Here is a 16,625-nt window from a genome sequence, read left to right on the forward strand (position 1 = left end):
GAGTCAGATGAGCAAAGCCTTGAGGCTAGGGGGCTTAGCACCACTTGTCAGGTGTCTTGTGCTGCCCTCACCGTGCCTGTGCAGTCAAAGAAGGCACAAAGGTTTGGATTCACTGGCCAGAACTATGGTGCTGGTGCCCATTGGCCAGTTTGACTTTCAAACTGAAGTATTTAAAGGGGGATGATTTAGGGGCCTTTCTTTGTCCAGCCTTTCTGCACTGTGCCTTTCTACATTAGCCTTTCTACACCAGCTTTTGTCTGCATGAAGCCTTCCTGCCTCTCCTTGTTTGCAGCTTGTTGAAGGCAGCCAAGTGTATGCAGCTAACATCAGCCAGCTCAGCAGCATCTTCTTCCCTCTGCCTGAATCATTTGTATTTTACCCTGGCATCATCAGGACTTTGAAAGTGTCTTTGATACAGAAGACTTACTCAGGGACCAAGAGTCGTGAGTACATCTGCTGGAGTGAATGCCAAGACTCCATAGCCATAGTTAGACTGTTTTTCCTGTTTTGGTGTCCCTATTTTCCAAGTTCTGATTGTTTAAACTGTTGAATTCTGTGCAACTGCTCCCTGGCAACCAAAAATCTAAAGAACCTCAGGGAATTTTCCCAATTGTTGAATATTGAGGCACTTAGTGCCATGGTCTGGTTGACTGGACAGGGCTGGGTGCTAGGTTGGACTGGATGATGTTGGAGGTCTCTTCCAACCTGCTTGATTCTATGATTCTATGATTAATAATAAAAAATTAACATCCATAGAGAAATTAATACTCATATTTCATAACAATTCTTAATTTCTGATACACCAACAAACAAAAACAACCAAAAAACCCCTATCCAGCCAAAAGAAAACCAAATCAGCTGCTGTAAATGATGAAGACCTGGAAACAACTTCTGAGCTGTGGTTTCATATTCATTAAATTTATAGCATTGCCCTTTCTGAAACAAAACTCTATTCATTTTCTATCTATATCATCCTAACACTGTATTAGGCCAGGTGCCAAGAATGTCTCAAGTTAAAAATAGTCCCCAACTTCTTCCTAAATATTAAATATGTATTAAATTGCTGGGAGGGTGGAGAAGGAAGTATTCTCTACCAGCCACAGTATCTTTCTAACTGAGCAAAATCTGTATTTCAAAGCATATGGCAATCAGTATGTGAGAAGAACCAGGAGAATAGATTTAACCATGCAACTTTGGTATCAATGTATTTGGCTTACTGCAATTCCATACTTGCTTAAATAATATCTTGTGCTAGTGTGAGGCTAACTGGAATATTTTAGTGAGAAAAATTAGATGATAGACTGTGAAAAGGTGGCGTCTACTTCACTCATAGGCTTGCTGAGATGTATAAAAAGAACACAAATATAGAATCACAGAATCATACAATCAACCAGGTTGGAAGAGACCTCCAAGATCATCCACTCCAACCTAGCACCCAGCCCTAACCAATCAACTAGACCATGGCACTAAGTGCCTCATTCAGGCTTTGCTTGAACACCTCCAGGCACAGCGACTCCACCACCTCCCTGGGCAGCCCATTCCAATGCCAATCACTCTCTCTGGGAAGAACTTCCTCCTAACATCCAGCCTAGACCTAACCCCGGCACAACAGTGTCAGTGTGTGTGTGTCTCTGTCCTTCTTCCCTGGGCTGCTTCTGTGTAACTAATCCTTCTGCTTCTAAACCTCCTTGCCAATCCTCCAACCTCACCCTGCACATAAGGCATACTCTGGGGTAAGGTAGAGGGATGGAAAGGAGGTGGAAGGGTGGTTGGGAGCCCCATCTGGGGACTCTGGTTTCTAGGAGGGCTGTTGTATTTCTGTTATTACTTTAAGTTGCATATTTCTGCATATAGCTATAAATACTGTAAATATCTGCTTGTATATTGTGTGTAAGGTGTAAATTTTAAGCTTCATTCCCTAACTACCAGCCAGCTGAGTTCAGTCTGGGTGATTTCATAAGAGTGGGGGGTGGGTAACTCCCAAACCATCACATATCTAAAACACAGAAAGGAAGAATATGACTCCTGACTTCAGTGTCAATGATTGCATCACAACTCAGAAGAAATCAAAATGACATGAACATGCTTCTCATAGTGTCTCTCATCAATTTCTGATAAAGTGGTGATTAATAATGAATCTCTAGTTGAAATACACAGGATTGGGAAACAGATAGTCCTTCCACATGACCAAGTGACTCTTTTTTCCTGGTCTGTGCAAAGTGCTATTTGGCCAGAAAAGCTTTTGCATGACAGGAGAGACATTGAGGTGCTGGAGCAGGTGCAGAGAAGGGTGATGAGGTTGGGGAGAGGTCTGGCAAACATGACCTATGAGGAGTGGCTGAGGGAGCTGGGGTTGTTTAGTCTGGAGAAGAGGAGGCTGAGAGGGGACCTTATTGCCCTTTACAACTACCTAGAAGGGAGTTGTAGTGAGGCTGCAGCTGGTCTCTTCTCCCGGATTTTTAATGATGGGACAAGAGGAAATGGCCTCAAGTTGCATCAGGGGAGTTTTAGGTTGGATACTGGGAGGAAGTTTTTTCCTGAGCAGATGGTCAGGCACTGGAGCAGACTGCCCAGGGAGGTGGTGGAGTCACCATCCCTGAAGGTGTTTAAAAGCAGAGTGGATGTGGTGCTTGAGGCTATGGCCTGGTGATGAAGGCTGCTGGGATGAAGGTTGGACTGGATGATCCTGGTGGTCCTTTCCAACCAGAGTGATTCATAGTGATGAGATGTTGTGCTGAGGGATTTGGATTAGTCAGGGACCTGCCAGTGTAAAACTAATGATTGGACTCAGTGATCTGGAAGGTCTTTTCCAATCTAAGACATTCTGTGATTCTGTGAAGAAGCAGACAGTCTTCCCATATGACCAAGTGACTCTTTTTCCCTGGCCTGTGGAAAGTTCTATTTGGACAAAATATTTTATTGCAAGACAGAAGAACAAATCTGCTTGAGGAGGAAGCATGAACATCAAAGAGGTCCTACCAAGGACTGTCTAGAGGTGGAAGGCTTTTCACTGCACTGACAACTTGTTCTATTTTTGGCACCTGCTCTGCCATATGCTGACAGGCATGCAAATTTGATTTACTTCTTAACATGGTAACATTCAGTTACTCAGCTCTGAAGGACACAAAGGCTACTGCTTGATGCTCCCCTTCTAAGTTCCCACACAGAACTTAGTCCTACACCACTGTGTACCCTACACCTACTCAACAGTTCTGATGAATTTTTCAGGGTTTGAGAGATCCAACTACCAAACAGCAATTTTCTTGGAGCCAAAGGGAGATGAACAATCTGAGGGCTTGGTTTGGGCTAATATTATGAGACAGATTTGAAAACACTCTGGCTGAAACACTGCTCCCAATAAATTAACTGTAATGACTGGATCAAGGAGAAGGCTAATTTTCATAGCAAAGTTGTATGCCTGGCTGGTGGGGAAGTGTGAAAATAAAATAAAACAACAACAACAACAACAACAACAACAATAATAATAATAATAATAATAATAATAATAATAATAATATCTTTACAGTTTGCCTGCCACCATTTACTGAGAAAACCATCAAGACATCAGAGCCATCAATATCTTTTCCCATTTTGGCACAATAATGCACACATCCTAAGGGACTTCTTTCTTAGTTGTAAGAAGATGCACACATACAGACAGAGGAGAAAGAATGCCAGTGAAAGCTGTAACCTCTTTTTGAGGCATGGGAGTTTGCTTTCCATGTAGTGTTTGAGTGCACTGCTCATTCCTGTGCTGGTTAGAGGCTAAGTAGACTATTTTAATGAGAGAAATTAGATCATTGGTTGTGAAAAGAAAATAATGAAGTCATAGAATCAACCAGGTTGGAAGAGACCTCCAAGATCATCCACTCCAACCTAGCACCCAGCCCTAGCCAATCAACCAGACCATGGCACTAAGTGCCTCATCCAGGCTTTACTTGAACACCTCCAGGCATGGTGCCTCCACCACCTCCCTGGGCAGCCCATTCCAATGCCAATCACTCTCTCTGCCAACAACTTCCTCCTAACATCCAGCCCATACTTCCCCTGGCACAACTTGAGACTATGTCCCCTTGTTCTGTTGGTGATTGCCTGGGAGAAGAGACCAACCCCACCTGGCTACAGCCTCCCTTCAGGTAGTTGTAGACAGCAATGAGGTCACCCCTGAGCCTCCTCTCAAGTTGTGCCAGGGGAGGTCTAGGCTGGGTGTTAGGAGGAAGTTGTTAGCAGAGAGAGTGATTGGCATTGGAATGGGCTGCCCAGGGAGGTGGTGGATTTGCTGTCCCTTGAGGTGTTCAAGCAAAGCCTGGATGAGGCACTCAGTGCCATGGCCTATTTGACTGGCCAGGGCTGGGTGCTAGGTTGGACTGGATGATCTTGGAGGTCTCTTCCAACCTGGTTGATTCTATGATTCCATGATTATCCTGTGGAATAGATGAACAGTAATTCCTCTGTAAATGAATAAGCAAGTAATTGTCAAAGTCTTGGGACAAGCCAGAAGTTCAAAAAAGAGCAAAGTCCTTTAAATTTACACACTTCAGCTCCTCACATTTCCTGTAGGGAATATAAATTGCTTCTAAGTACTTACTATGCTGCATGCCATTCAAATTTGGTTGCTTCAATTCATTGCATTAAAAAGTAATACAAATTTCAATTATTCCTTGTAAAAGTACAGAGAAAATTCAATTCATACCAAAATGGTTATAAATTAATCTATTTGCAGTCCTCCCACATCCTTCTCAGCATCCTTTAAAATGTCACTTATTTTATCAGATCTATAGATTTTGTGAGTATTGATGTGCTGTGTCAACAGAGGAGCTGCCTCTGCTCTTAGTTTTGGAGGCTTTATTTACCTATCCCAAACCACTGAGGATTATAACTAAAATGAAGGGGTCCACGTGTAAAGGCTGCAGGACTAAAGTCACAGCTCAAAAGTTTGCACCTTATAAACCTCTCATCTTTAATCTTACATTCAAAAGGTACTTAGGATTTCAAAGAAATTGCAAATCAAATGATTACACACTGCAGGAAATTAGATAAAAGAGAAAGGAACCACTTCAAGACCATCAAGAGATTCTATTCAGCTATTATATTAATAGCAAAAAAACCCCATATTTTGATTGCAGCTTCTGCAGGTAGAAAATGACAGGTTTCAGACTCTACTTTCGTTCTAAGTGCATAGATCCACAAAGCATTTTCAGACCCACGAGGTGTTTTAAAGTCCTGTAATCATGCAGCAAAGCATTTGAGCAGCACTACTTTAATTTTTAAGCAGAGGAAGAGCTACACTTCCTAAAATATCTTCTAGAGTATGCAGCACCTTTCAGCATAAATTCCACCAGCAGAATTAAGCATACATCACTGTTCAACTTCTGCCCCACCAAAATCAATACCAAAGAATTTGCATTTTTGGAAGCCAAGTGATGAATTTATTCCTCCTAACTTTAAGTTCAACTTCTTTATGGAATCTCAGGAAATCTGTTTCATTAACACTCTAATATGTAATAATGTAACACTATCATTTCAGGTTAAGATATATATACCCTACTGTGGTGACAACACCCTTCATTTTCTTAAGGAGTTGACAATTTCCCTGTCTTTTTAAACCTCTAAGGAAAATAAATAATAGTTGGGGGGGGGAGGGAAAAGTGTGGTATAATTGGAAAATTCAGGGGTACTAAACCTGAGCATTTTTATTACCAGGTAAGAATATCAATCATAGGGACCAGAAAATGCACTGGGAAACCAAACTGAAGTATGATCAAAGCTGGGAACTACATAAATACACATATATATGTATATATTAAATGTGTATACATAGTAAATGCATATGTATGCATAAGCATATATTAAATGCATATAGAAAATATATTATATGCATATATATAGGGAAGGGAAGGGAAGGGAAGGGAAGGGAAGGGAAGGGAAGGGAAGGGAAGGGAAGGGAAGGGAAGGGAAGGGAAGGGAAGGGAAGGGAAGGGAAGAGGGAAGGGAAGAGGGAAGGGAGAAGAGAAGGGAGAAGGGAGAAGAGAAGGGAGAAGAGAAGGGAGAAGGGAGAAGAGAAGGGAGAAGAGAAGGGAGAAGAGAAGGGAGAAGAGAAAGGAGAAGAGAAGGGAGAAGAGAAGGGAGAAGAGAAAGGAGAAGAGAAGGGAGAAGAGAAGGGAGAAGAGAAGGGAGAAGAGAAGGGAGAAGAGAAGGGAGAAGAGAAGGGAGAAGAGAAGGGAGAAGAGAAGGGAGAAGAGAAGGGAGAAGAGAAGGGAGAAGAGAAAGGAGAAGAGAAGGGAGAAGAGAAGGGAGAAGAGAAGGGAGAAGAGAAGGGCGAAGAGAAGGGAGAAGAGAAGGGAGAAGAGAAGAGAAGAGAAGAGAAGAGAAGAGAAGAGAAGAGAAGAGAAGAGAAGAGAAGAGAAGAGAAGAGAAGAGAAGAGAAGAGAAGAGAAGAGAAGAGAAGAGAAGAGAAGAGAAGAGAAGAGAAGAGAAGAGAAGAGAATCAGCCAGGTTGGAAGAGACCTCCAAGACCATCCAGTCCAACCTATCACCCAACTCTATCCAGTCAACTAGACCATGGCACTGAGTTCCTCATCCAGGCTTTGCTTGAACACCTCCAGGGATGGTGACATATATATATATAAATATATATTAAATTAATGTATATAAATGTATACTAAATGCACATTTTATATATACATATATATATACTCATATAAGCATACATTAAATGCATATATAAATGTATATTAAATGCATATATATAAGATATATATTAAATGCATATAGATGCATAAGCATATATTAAATGCATATATATACATGTATATTAAATGCATACATATAAAATATATATATTAAATGCATACAGATGCATAAACATATATTAAATGCATATATATAAAGATTGAATGCATATATTTAAATGTATATTCAATCTTTATATATATATAAAAATATATATTAAATGCATGTATTAAATGCATGTATTAAATGCATGCAGATATATATATATGTACACACACATACATACATGCACCAATAAAGGCAAGTTTCAAGGTTTATGAACTACCCCTTCCACTAACAGCCTCTAATCAACCATTTTATGAACTACATCTTCCACTGACAGCCTCTAACTACCCAAATTTACCAATTTCTATTCTGTTATTTTTTCCTTTACATACATTTCTATGCAAGAACATGCTTCAGGGAACTTCCCTCAAATAAAAACTAATATTTTTTAAAAAAATAAATAAAAATAAATAAAAAATAAATTAAAATATATTTTAACATAAATTCAAACTAAAATTATATTTAAAAATAAAGAAAAAAAATCAAAATTATAAATAAATAAAACAAAAAAGGAATTAAAATTAAATAAAAATAAAGATTGAAAATAAATTAAATATAAAAAAAAAATTAAAATAAAGTAAAATAGAAATAAATTTAAAAATTTAAAAAAAACATAAAGGAATTAAAATTAAAAATAAATAAAGATTGAAAATAAATTAAAGATAAAAAGAAATAAAAAATAAAAATAAAATAGAAATAAATTTAAAAAAATAAATAAAACATAAATGAATTAAAAGTAAATAAAAATAAATAAAGATTGAAAATAATTTAAATATAAAAAGAAATAAAAATTAAAAATAAATTAAAATAGAAATAAAAAAACATAAATGATTTGAAATGAAATAAAAAAAAGATTGAAAATAAATTAAAGATAAAAAGAAATAAAAATTAAAAATAAATTAAAATAGAAATAAATAAAAAAATAAATGAATTTAAATTAAATAAAAAATAAATAAAGATTGAAAATAAATTAAAGACAAAAAGAAATAAAATTTTAAAATAAATTAAAATAGAAATAAATAAAAAATAAATAAATGACTTAAAATTAAATAAAAAATAAATAAAGATTGAAAATAAATTAAAGATAAAAATAAACAACAAATTAAAAATAAAATAGAAATATTTTTTTAAAAATAAATAAAACATAAATGACTTAAAATTAAATAAAAATAAATAAAGATTGAAAATAAATTAAAGATAAAAATAAACAACAAATTAAAAATAAAATAGAAATATTTTTTTAAAAATAAATAAAACATAAATGACTTAAAATTAAATAAAAATAAATAAAGATTGAAAATAAATTAAAGACAAAAAGAAATAAAAATTAAAAATAAATTAAAATAGAAATAAATTTAAAAAAAGACTTAAAATTAAATAAAAAATAAATAAAGATTGAAAATAAACTAAAGATGAAAAGAAATAAAAATTAAAAATAAATTAAAATAGAAATAAATTAAAAAATAAATAAGCCATAAATGAATTAAAATTAAATAAAAAATGAAGACTGAAAATAAATTAAAGATAAAAAGAAATAAAAATTAAACATAAATTAAAATAGAAATAAATTTTAAAAAGAAAAGTTATTAAAATCAAATTAGAATAAAGATTAAAAATAAATTAAAAAATAAACAACAATTAAATTAAAATTAAATTAAAAAATAAATAAAATATTAACTAAAATATTTTTAAAAGGCAAAAAAAAACAGCAACCAAGCAAAAAAAAGAAAATTAAGTTAACAATAAATAATAAACGATAAATAAATTTTAAAAATAATTAAAAAAGGTGAACCCCCAAACAACCACCTAAACCAATACAGAAAAAATAAATAATAATAAATAATAAACAATAAATAAAGGAGACATAACAAGAAATGGAACTAATTTAAAAAAGGCAACCTTGCCGACAGCAACCAAAAGCAATAAAGAAAAAATAAATAACAATAAAGAGCCAATAAATAAAAATAAAAATCATTTCAAAAGGCAACCCCCCCATAAAAAAACAAACAGAAACCAACCCCAACACCCAAACAAAAATAATAAATAATAAAAAAAAATAAATTAAATAAATAAAAATCATTTTAATAAAGGTAATAAAAAAAAAAAGCCCAAACAACCAAACAAAAAGGAAAAAAAAACAAAATCCCACTGAAGGGGAAAAAAAATCATCCCAAAGAAAGGAAATTCTCTTAACAATTCTCCTAACACACCTTCCCTTTCTTTCCCTGTAAAGATGATGCAGAATAATGAACTCAGAAGCTTATTTACCTTTCTTGTCATCGAAGTACAGCGTCTGTTGAGCTGGATTCGACCACTGGAGGGAGGTGTTATCATTTTGATCGACCCTGCAGGTCAAGTTTGCTGTTCCTCCTTCAACCACCGTGACGTTCTGTGTGAGTGGAAACTGCCCTTGGCTGCCTGGGGAGGGAGGGGTAGAGAAGGGAAGAGAGTTAAAAAAAAGGTAAGCATTTAAGTCCTAGAAATTAATTTCCTGCAGCAGCTTTGCATAGATGACAGTGCCTGAATTCAGCATGGTCTACTGTGACCAAAGACAGGTGGTACAATCATATATGTAGGGAGGGGAAGGAGGGATGGAGGAGGGAAAAGAGTACAAAAAGAAAGTAAGCATTTTAGTTGTAGAAATGAATTTCCTGCAGCAGCTTTGCATAGATGACAGTGCCTGAATTCAGCATGATCTACTGTGACCAAGGACAGGTAGTACAATAATGTAGGGAGAAGAAAAGTAGTACAATAATATAGGAAGGGAGGGAGAGAGAAGGGAAGAGAGTACAAAAAGAAAGTAAGCATTTAAGTTGTAGAAATGAATTTACTGCAGCAGCTTTGCATGGATGACAGTGCCTGAATTCAGCATGGTCTATTGTGACCAAAGACAGGTAGTACAATCATATATGTAGGGCGGGAGAGAGAAGGGAAAAGAGTACAAAAAGAAAGCATTTAAGTTGTAGAAATGAATTTACTGCAGCAGCTTTGCATAGATGACAGTGCCTGAATTCAGCATGATCTAATGTGACCAAGGACAGGTAGTACAATAATGTAGGGAGAAGAAAAGTAGTACAATAATATAGGAAGGGAGGGGTAGAGAAGGGAAGAGAGTACAAAAAGAAAGTAAGCATTTAAGTTGTAGAAATGAATTTACTGCAGCAGCTTTGCATGGATGACAGTGCCTGAATTCAGCATGATCTATTGTGACCAAAGAGAGGTAGTACAATCATATATGTAGGGAGAGGGAGGGAGGGGTAGAGAAGGGAAAAGAGTACAAAAAGAAAGTAAGCATTTAAGTTGTAGAAATGAATTTACTGCAGCAGCTTTGCATAGATGACAGTGCCTGAATTCAGCATGATCTACTGTGACCAAAGACAGGTAGTACAATCATATATGTAGGGAGGGAGAGAGAAGGGAAGAGAGTACAAAAAGAAAGTAATCATTTAAGTTGTAGAACTGAATTTACTGCAGCAGCTTTGCATAGATGACAGTGCCTGAATCCAGCATGATCTACTGTGACCAAAGAAAGGCAGTACAACAATATATGTTTTAATATATGTGTATTATAGTCTCTGTATCAAAAAAAAAACCAAACCCCAAACAGCTAAATTAATTAAGAAATAAGGACTTTTTTCTCCCCTCTGTAAATCATATGAATTAGCTTCAAAGGAATACTCTGCGACTCTCCTCGGATATGCCCACACAGCAAGGATATTCCTCTGCATAAGGGCTCATGAGCTACATATATGCATACATAGACTCATAGAATGGTTTAGGTTGAAAGGGACCTCAAAGATCATCCAGTTCCAACCTTCTGCCATAGTGTGGCTGTTTGAGCTGGATTTCTAGTTCAGACACAAAAAGTGTTCAGAACAGAGAAACTTAGAAGTAGAAGCTCTGAGTGGAGAGGTGAACATTGCAGAGATAGGTCATATCCCCATGATAAGGATAAGTTAATTATCCTTATAATAAGGATAAGTTAATAAGTTAATATAATTTCATTGGAGCAAGAAGAGCTTTATGTCTGGAAGCACGGCTTGGACCTTCCCCTTGCTGCTTCTGCTGCTTCAGCTGTGCCTGCTGCTATCTTCCCCCACTGCTGTTTTGGCTGCTGCTGCTTTTGCTGCTTTGCCGCTGCTTTACCCCTTCCTCATCTTCCTTAAGGTTCTTATATTTCCCTAGTAGTTTATTCTCCTTATGCTGTCATATTTAAACTATAAGAAATACAATTTCATTTTCCCCTGACTTTCCTAAAAAACTATTGCATGTTGCAGTGAGTTTATTCTATCGGGGGAGGGATCCAATATAACCCAGGACACACAGGCAGGGACACCTCCCACTAGAACAGGTTGCTCAAGACTTCATCCAACCCGGCCTTGAACACCTCCAGGGAGGGAGCAGACACAGCCTCCTTGGGCAACCTGTACCAGTGTCTCACCACACTCAACCTGTACCAGTATCTCACCACCCTCAACCTGTGCGCCAGTGTCTCACTACTCTCACTGCAAAGAACCCTTAATAACATCTACTTTGAATCTCCTCTCTGCCAGTTTAAACCCATTCCCCCTTGTCCTGTCATTACAAGACACTGTCAATAGTCCCTTCCCAGCCTTACTGTGGGTCCCCTTCAGATACTGGAAGGCCACAGATGTCTCAGTGCATACAATAGAGTTAAATGGCTATTGAAAGTATCACTGAAAGCGTAACAAATCCACACAGTATTTTTAACACAGGCTGACAGGGCAGCGTTTACTCCTGGTTTCTTTGTATACTTGCAAAAGAACTCTCAGGCTGATGCTTTTCCTGCCAGGTTTGGAAAGTCTGGAGAGAGCAAATGCATCTAATATCTAAAATCTAATATTCGATGCTTCCTCTGTTGAAGGAATACAACCTGATTTCACATGAAAATGGAAGCGATGATGTAGTATGTCTCTTTCACATCTGTGATTCTTTTGCAGAGCATTATGAATCACATTAAATGCTTGCTGAAAAGTCACTGGGAAGACTTCCTAATACCTCTACACAATATGGAGCAATATCACCCAGGTTCTTGAATCACAAGCATTTTTTCCAATGGCCTAGACTAAAGTGTTTATGCTTTGCTAGAAAAAACACAGCCCCTGCCAAACAGCACAACACCTTCTGGCAAACAGAATTCCAGCAAGCTAGCATGGTACAAACATGGAGGTCATTTTTAACATGACCATGGAGGGCTCTTCAATCTGATTCATTCTATTCTATTCCCATTGGAATGGGCTGCCCAGGGAGGTGGTAGAGGCACCGTCCCTGGGGGTCTTCAAGAAAAGACTGGATGAGGCACTTAGTGCCATGGTCTAGTTGATTGGTTAGGGCTGGGTGATAGGTGGGACTGGATGCTCTTGGAGGTCTCTTCCAACCTGGTTGATTCTATGATTCTATGATTCTATGATTCTATTATTCTATTATTCTATTATTCTATTATTCTATTCTATTCTATTCTATTCTATTCTATTCTATTCTATTCTATTTTCTCCTATTTATAAGCAAAAGGTGTTTATGCAGCGTTACAATAACACCCCCCTTGCCAAACAGCACAACACATTCTGGCAAACAAAATTCCACCAAGCTATCATGGTAAAAACACGGAGGCCATTTTTAACATGGCCTTGGAGGTCTCTTCAATCTGATTCATTCTATTCTATTCTATTCTATTCTATTCTATTCTATTCTATTCTATTCTATTCTATTCTATTCTATTCTATTCTCTCCTATTTATAAGCAAAAGGTGTTTATGCAGTGTTACTATAACACAGCCCTTGCCAAACAGCACAACACATTCTGGCAAACAAAATTCCACCAAGCTATCATGGTAAAAACATGGAGGCCATTTTTAATATGGCCTTGGAGGTCTCTTCCAACCTGATTCATTCCATCCTATTCTGTTCTATCCTGTTCTATCCTATCCTATCCTATCCTATCCTATCCTATCCTATCCTATCCTATCCTATCCTATCCTATTCTATTCTATTCTATTCTATTCTATTCTATTCTATTCTATTCTATTCTGTTTATAAGCAAAAGGTGTTTATACAGTATTACAATAACACCCCCCTTGCCAAACAGCACAACACCTTCTGGCAAACAGAATTCCAGCAAGCTAGCATGGTAAAAACATGGAGGTCATTTTTAACAGCATCTTGGAGGTCTCTTTAATCTGGTTCAATCTATTCTATTCTATTTATAAACAAAACGTGTTTATGTAGCATTATAATAACACAGCCCTTGCCAAACAGCATACCATCTTCTGGCAAACAGAATTCCAGCAAGCTAGCATGGTAAAAACATGGAGGTCATTTTTAACACCATCTTGGAGGTCTCATTAATTTGGTTCAATCTATTCTATTCTATTTATAAGCAAAACGTGTTTATGCAGCATTACAATAACACAGCCCTTGCCAAACAGCATACCACCTTCTGGCAAACAGAATTCCAGCAAGCTAGCATGGTACAAACATGGAGGTAATTTTTAACACCATCTTGGAGGTCTCTTTAATCTGGTTCAATCTATTCTATTCTATTCTATTCATAAGCAAAACGTGTTTATGCAGCATTACAATAACACAGCCCTTGCCAAACAGCATACCACCTTCTGGCAAACAGAATTCCAGCAAGCTAGCATGGTATAAACATGGAGGCGATTTTTAACATGACCTTGGAAGTCTCTTCCAACCTGGTTGATTTCTATTCTATTCTGTTTTATTCTATTCTGTTCTGTTCTGTTCTATTTATAAGCAGAAAGTATTTATGCATTGCTACAATAACACAGCCCTTGCCAAACAGCACAACAACTTCTGGCAAACAGAGTTCCAGCAAGCTAGCATGGTAAAAAAACATGAAGGTAGTTTTTAACATGACCTTGGAGGTCTCTTCCAACCTGGTTGATTTCTAGTCTATTCTGTTTTATTCTATTCTGTTCCGTTCTGTTCTATTCTATTCTATTTATAAGCAAAAAACATTTATGTAGTGTTACAATAACACCCCCCTTGCCAAAAAGCACAACACCTTCTGGCAAACAGAATTCCAGCAAGCTGGCATGGTAAAAAAACACTAAGGTAATTTTTAACATGATCTTGGAGGTCTATTCCAACCTGATTCATTCCAACCTATTCTATTCTATTCTATTCTATTCTATTCTATTCTATTCTATTCTATTCTATTCTATTCTATTCTATTCTGTTTATAAGCAAAAGGTGTTAATGCAGTATTACAATAATACCCCCCTTGCCAAACAGCACAACACATTCTAGCAAACAGAATTCCAGCAAGCTAGCATGGTAAAAAAAAACATAAAGGCAATTTTTAACATGATCTTGGAGATCTCTTCCAACCTGGTTGATTTCAATTCTATTCTGTTTGATTCTATTCTGTTCTATTCTATTCTATTTATAAGCAAAATGCACTTATGCACTGTTACAATAACACCCCCCTTGCCAAACAGCACAACACCTTCTGGCAAACAGAATTCCAGCAAGCTAGCATGATAAAAACATGGAGGCCATTTTTAAGACAGTCTTGGAGGTTTCTTCCAACCTGGTTGATTTCTATTCTATTCTATTCTATTCTATTCTATTCTATTCTATTCTATTCTATTCTATTCTATTCTGTTTTATTCTATCTGTTCTGTTCTGTTCTGTTCTATTCTATTCTACTTTCTACTCTATTCTATTTATAAGCAAAATGCATTTATGCACTGTTACAATAACACAGCTCTTGCCAAACAGCACAACACATTCTGGCAAACAGAACTCCAGCAAGCTAGCACGGTAAAAACATGGAGGCCATTTTTAACATGATCTTGGAGGTCTCTTTAACCTGGTTCATTCCATCCTATTCTGTTCTATTCTATTTATAAGCAAAAAGCGCTTATGCAGTGTTACAATAACACAGCCCTTGCCAAACAGTACAACACCTTCTGGCAAACAGAACTCCAGCAAGCTAGCATGGTAAAAACAGGGAGGTCATTCTTAACACAAATGGAGAAAGAAAAGTTCTTCATTTATAAGCAAAATAGATAATTGTCTGGGAGATCATAGAATCATAGAATCATAGAATCATAGAATCAAGCAGGTTGGAAGAGACCTCCAAGATCATCCAGTCCAACCTATCCCCCAGCCCTATCCAGTCAACTAGATATACTAAGGCATTCAAAAATAGAATGAAAAAAAAAATACATTACAATGCAGGAGTCTAAATCAAATTTATGCTACTTTTATCTCTTCTTTTTATACGTGCTCTTTCAATACAAGAACCACTCAAGGATAGGTAATGCTGCTACCATAAATAGTATGCCATGATTGACATTCAAGTGGGATGTGTGAGAAGTGGAAAAATCTCTTTACAGTCCTACAGGAATGAACAAGCTCATAGAGATAAGTACATCATGAAAGCGATATATACAATATCCACTAATTATATCAATACTGAATCACCAATCCAGCAGAAAATGTTCACAGAAAAATCCCATTTTAGTGGTTGCCATCCAAGTTCTTCCCTGCTAAGATAAACTGAGTCATGCCTTCTACACAGAAAGTATCTGAAGGGGCATTGTAGCCAGGTGGGGGGTGGCCTCTTCTCCCAGGCAACCAGCAATAGAACAAGGGGACACAGTCTCAAGTTGTGCCAGGGTAGGTATAGGCTGGATACTAGGAAGAAGTTCTTCACAGAGAGAGTGATTTCCCATTGGAATGGGCTGCCCAGGGAGGTGGTGGAGGCACTGTCCCTGGGGGTCTTCAAGAAAAGCCTGGATGAGGCACTTAGTGCCATGGTCTAGTTGATTGGCTAGGGCTGGGTGCTAGGTTGGACTGGATGATCTTGGAGGTCTCTTCCAACCTGCTTGATTCTATGATTCCATGATTCTATAATTCTAGTTAACCTAATACTCTCCACTGTCTTGGTTTAAAATAAATAATCAAAAGATTTCCATCAAAACACAAATCTGGTTTCAAATAAATAGTCAGAAGATTTCCATTTAAAACACAAATCTGGTTTCAAATAAATAGTCAGAAGATCTCCATTTAAAACACAAATCTGGTTTCAAATAAATAGAAGATTTCCATTTAAAACACAAATCTGGTTTAAAATAAATAATCAAAAGTTTTCCATCAAAGCACACATCCGAATATACATAAAACCTGTAATGTATGTATTAATATCAATGTCCTGGTTTAAAATAACTAATCAGAATAACTAATTAAAATAAATAAAAATAAGTAATCAGAAGATTTCCATCAAAACACAAATCTGGTTCAAAATAAGTAATCAAGAGTTTTCCATCAAGGCACACATCTGAATCTATATAAAACCTGTAATTTATGTATAAATATCAATGTCCTGATTTAAAATAAATAATCAGAAGGAAAAAAAAAAATAAATAATAAATAATAAATAATCAGAAGATTTCCATCAAAACACAAACCTGGTTCAAAATAAATAACCAGAATAAAAAATTTAAAATAAATAATCAGAAGATTTCCATCAAAACACAAATCTGGTTCAAAATAAGTAATCAAAAGTTTTCCATCAAGGCACACATCTGAATATACACAAAACCTGTAATTTATGTATAAATATCAATGTCCTGATTTAAAATAAATAATCAGAAGAATAAAATAAAAATAAATAATCAGAAGAAAAAAAAATAATAAAAAATAAATAATCAGAAGATTTCCATCAAAACACAAACCTGGTTTAAAATAAATAATCAGAAGATTTCCATCAAAACACAAATCTGGTTCAAAATAAATAAC

At 36.3% G+C, this 16,625-nt stretch overlaps 1 protein-coding gene across 5 annotated transcripts in view; it reads right to left on the minus strand.

Annotated features, from left to right (window-relative positions):
- The window catches only part of CADM2 (cell adhesion molecule 2), an 871,614-nt gene that overhangs the window by 272,017 nt on the left and 582,972 nt on the right, over window positions 1-16,625 (minus strand). For all 5 annotated transcript variants that reach the window (XM_064152285.1, XM_064152286.1, XM_064152284.1 and 2 more), the window contains one exon: window positions 9,106-9,255. In XM_064152285.1, the coding sequence (XP_064008355.1) occupies window positions 9,106-9,255 (150 nt within the window). The remainder of the gene's footprint in view (window positions 1-9,105; window positions 9,256-16,625) is intronic.

The sequence above is a fragment of the Pogoniulus pusillus genome, chromosome 12 (assembly GCF_015220805.1).
Source record: "Pogoniulus pusillus isolate bPogPus1 chromosome 12, bPogPus1.pri, whole genome shotgun sequence".
Taxonomy (NCBI): domain Eukaryota; kingdom Metazoa; phylum Chordata; class Aves; order Piciformes; family Lybiidae; genus Pogoniulus; species Pogoniulus pusillus.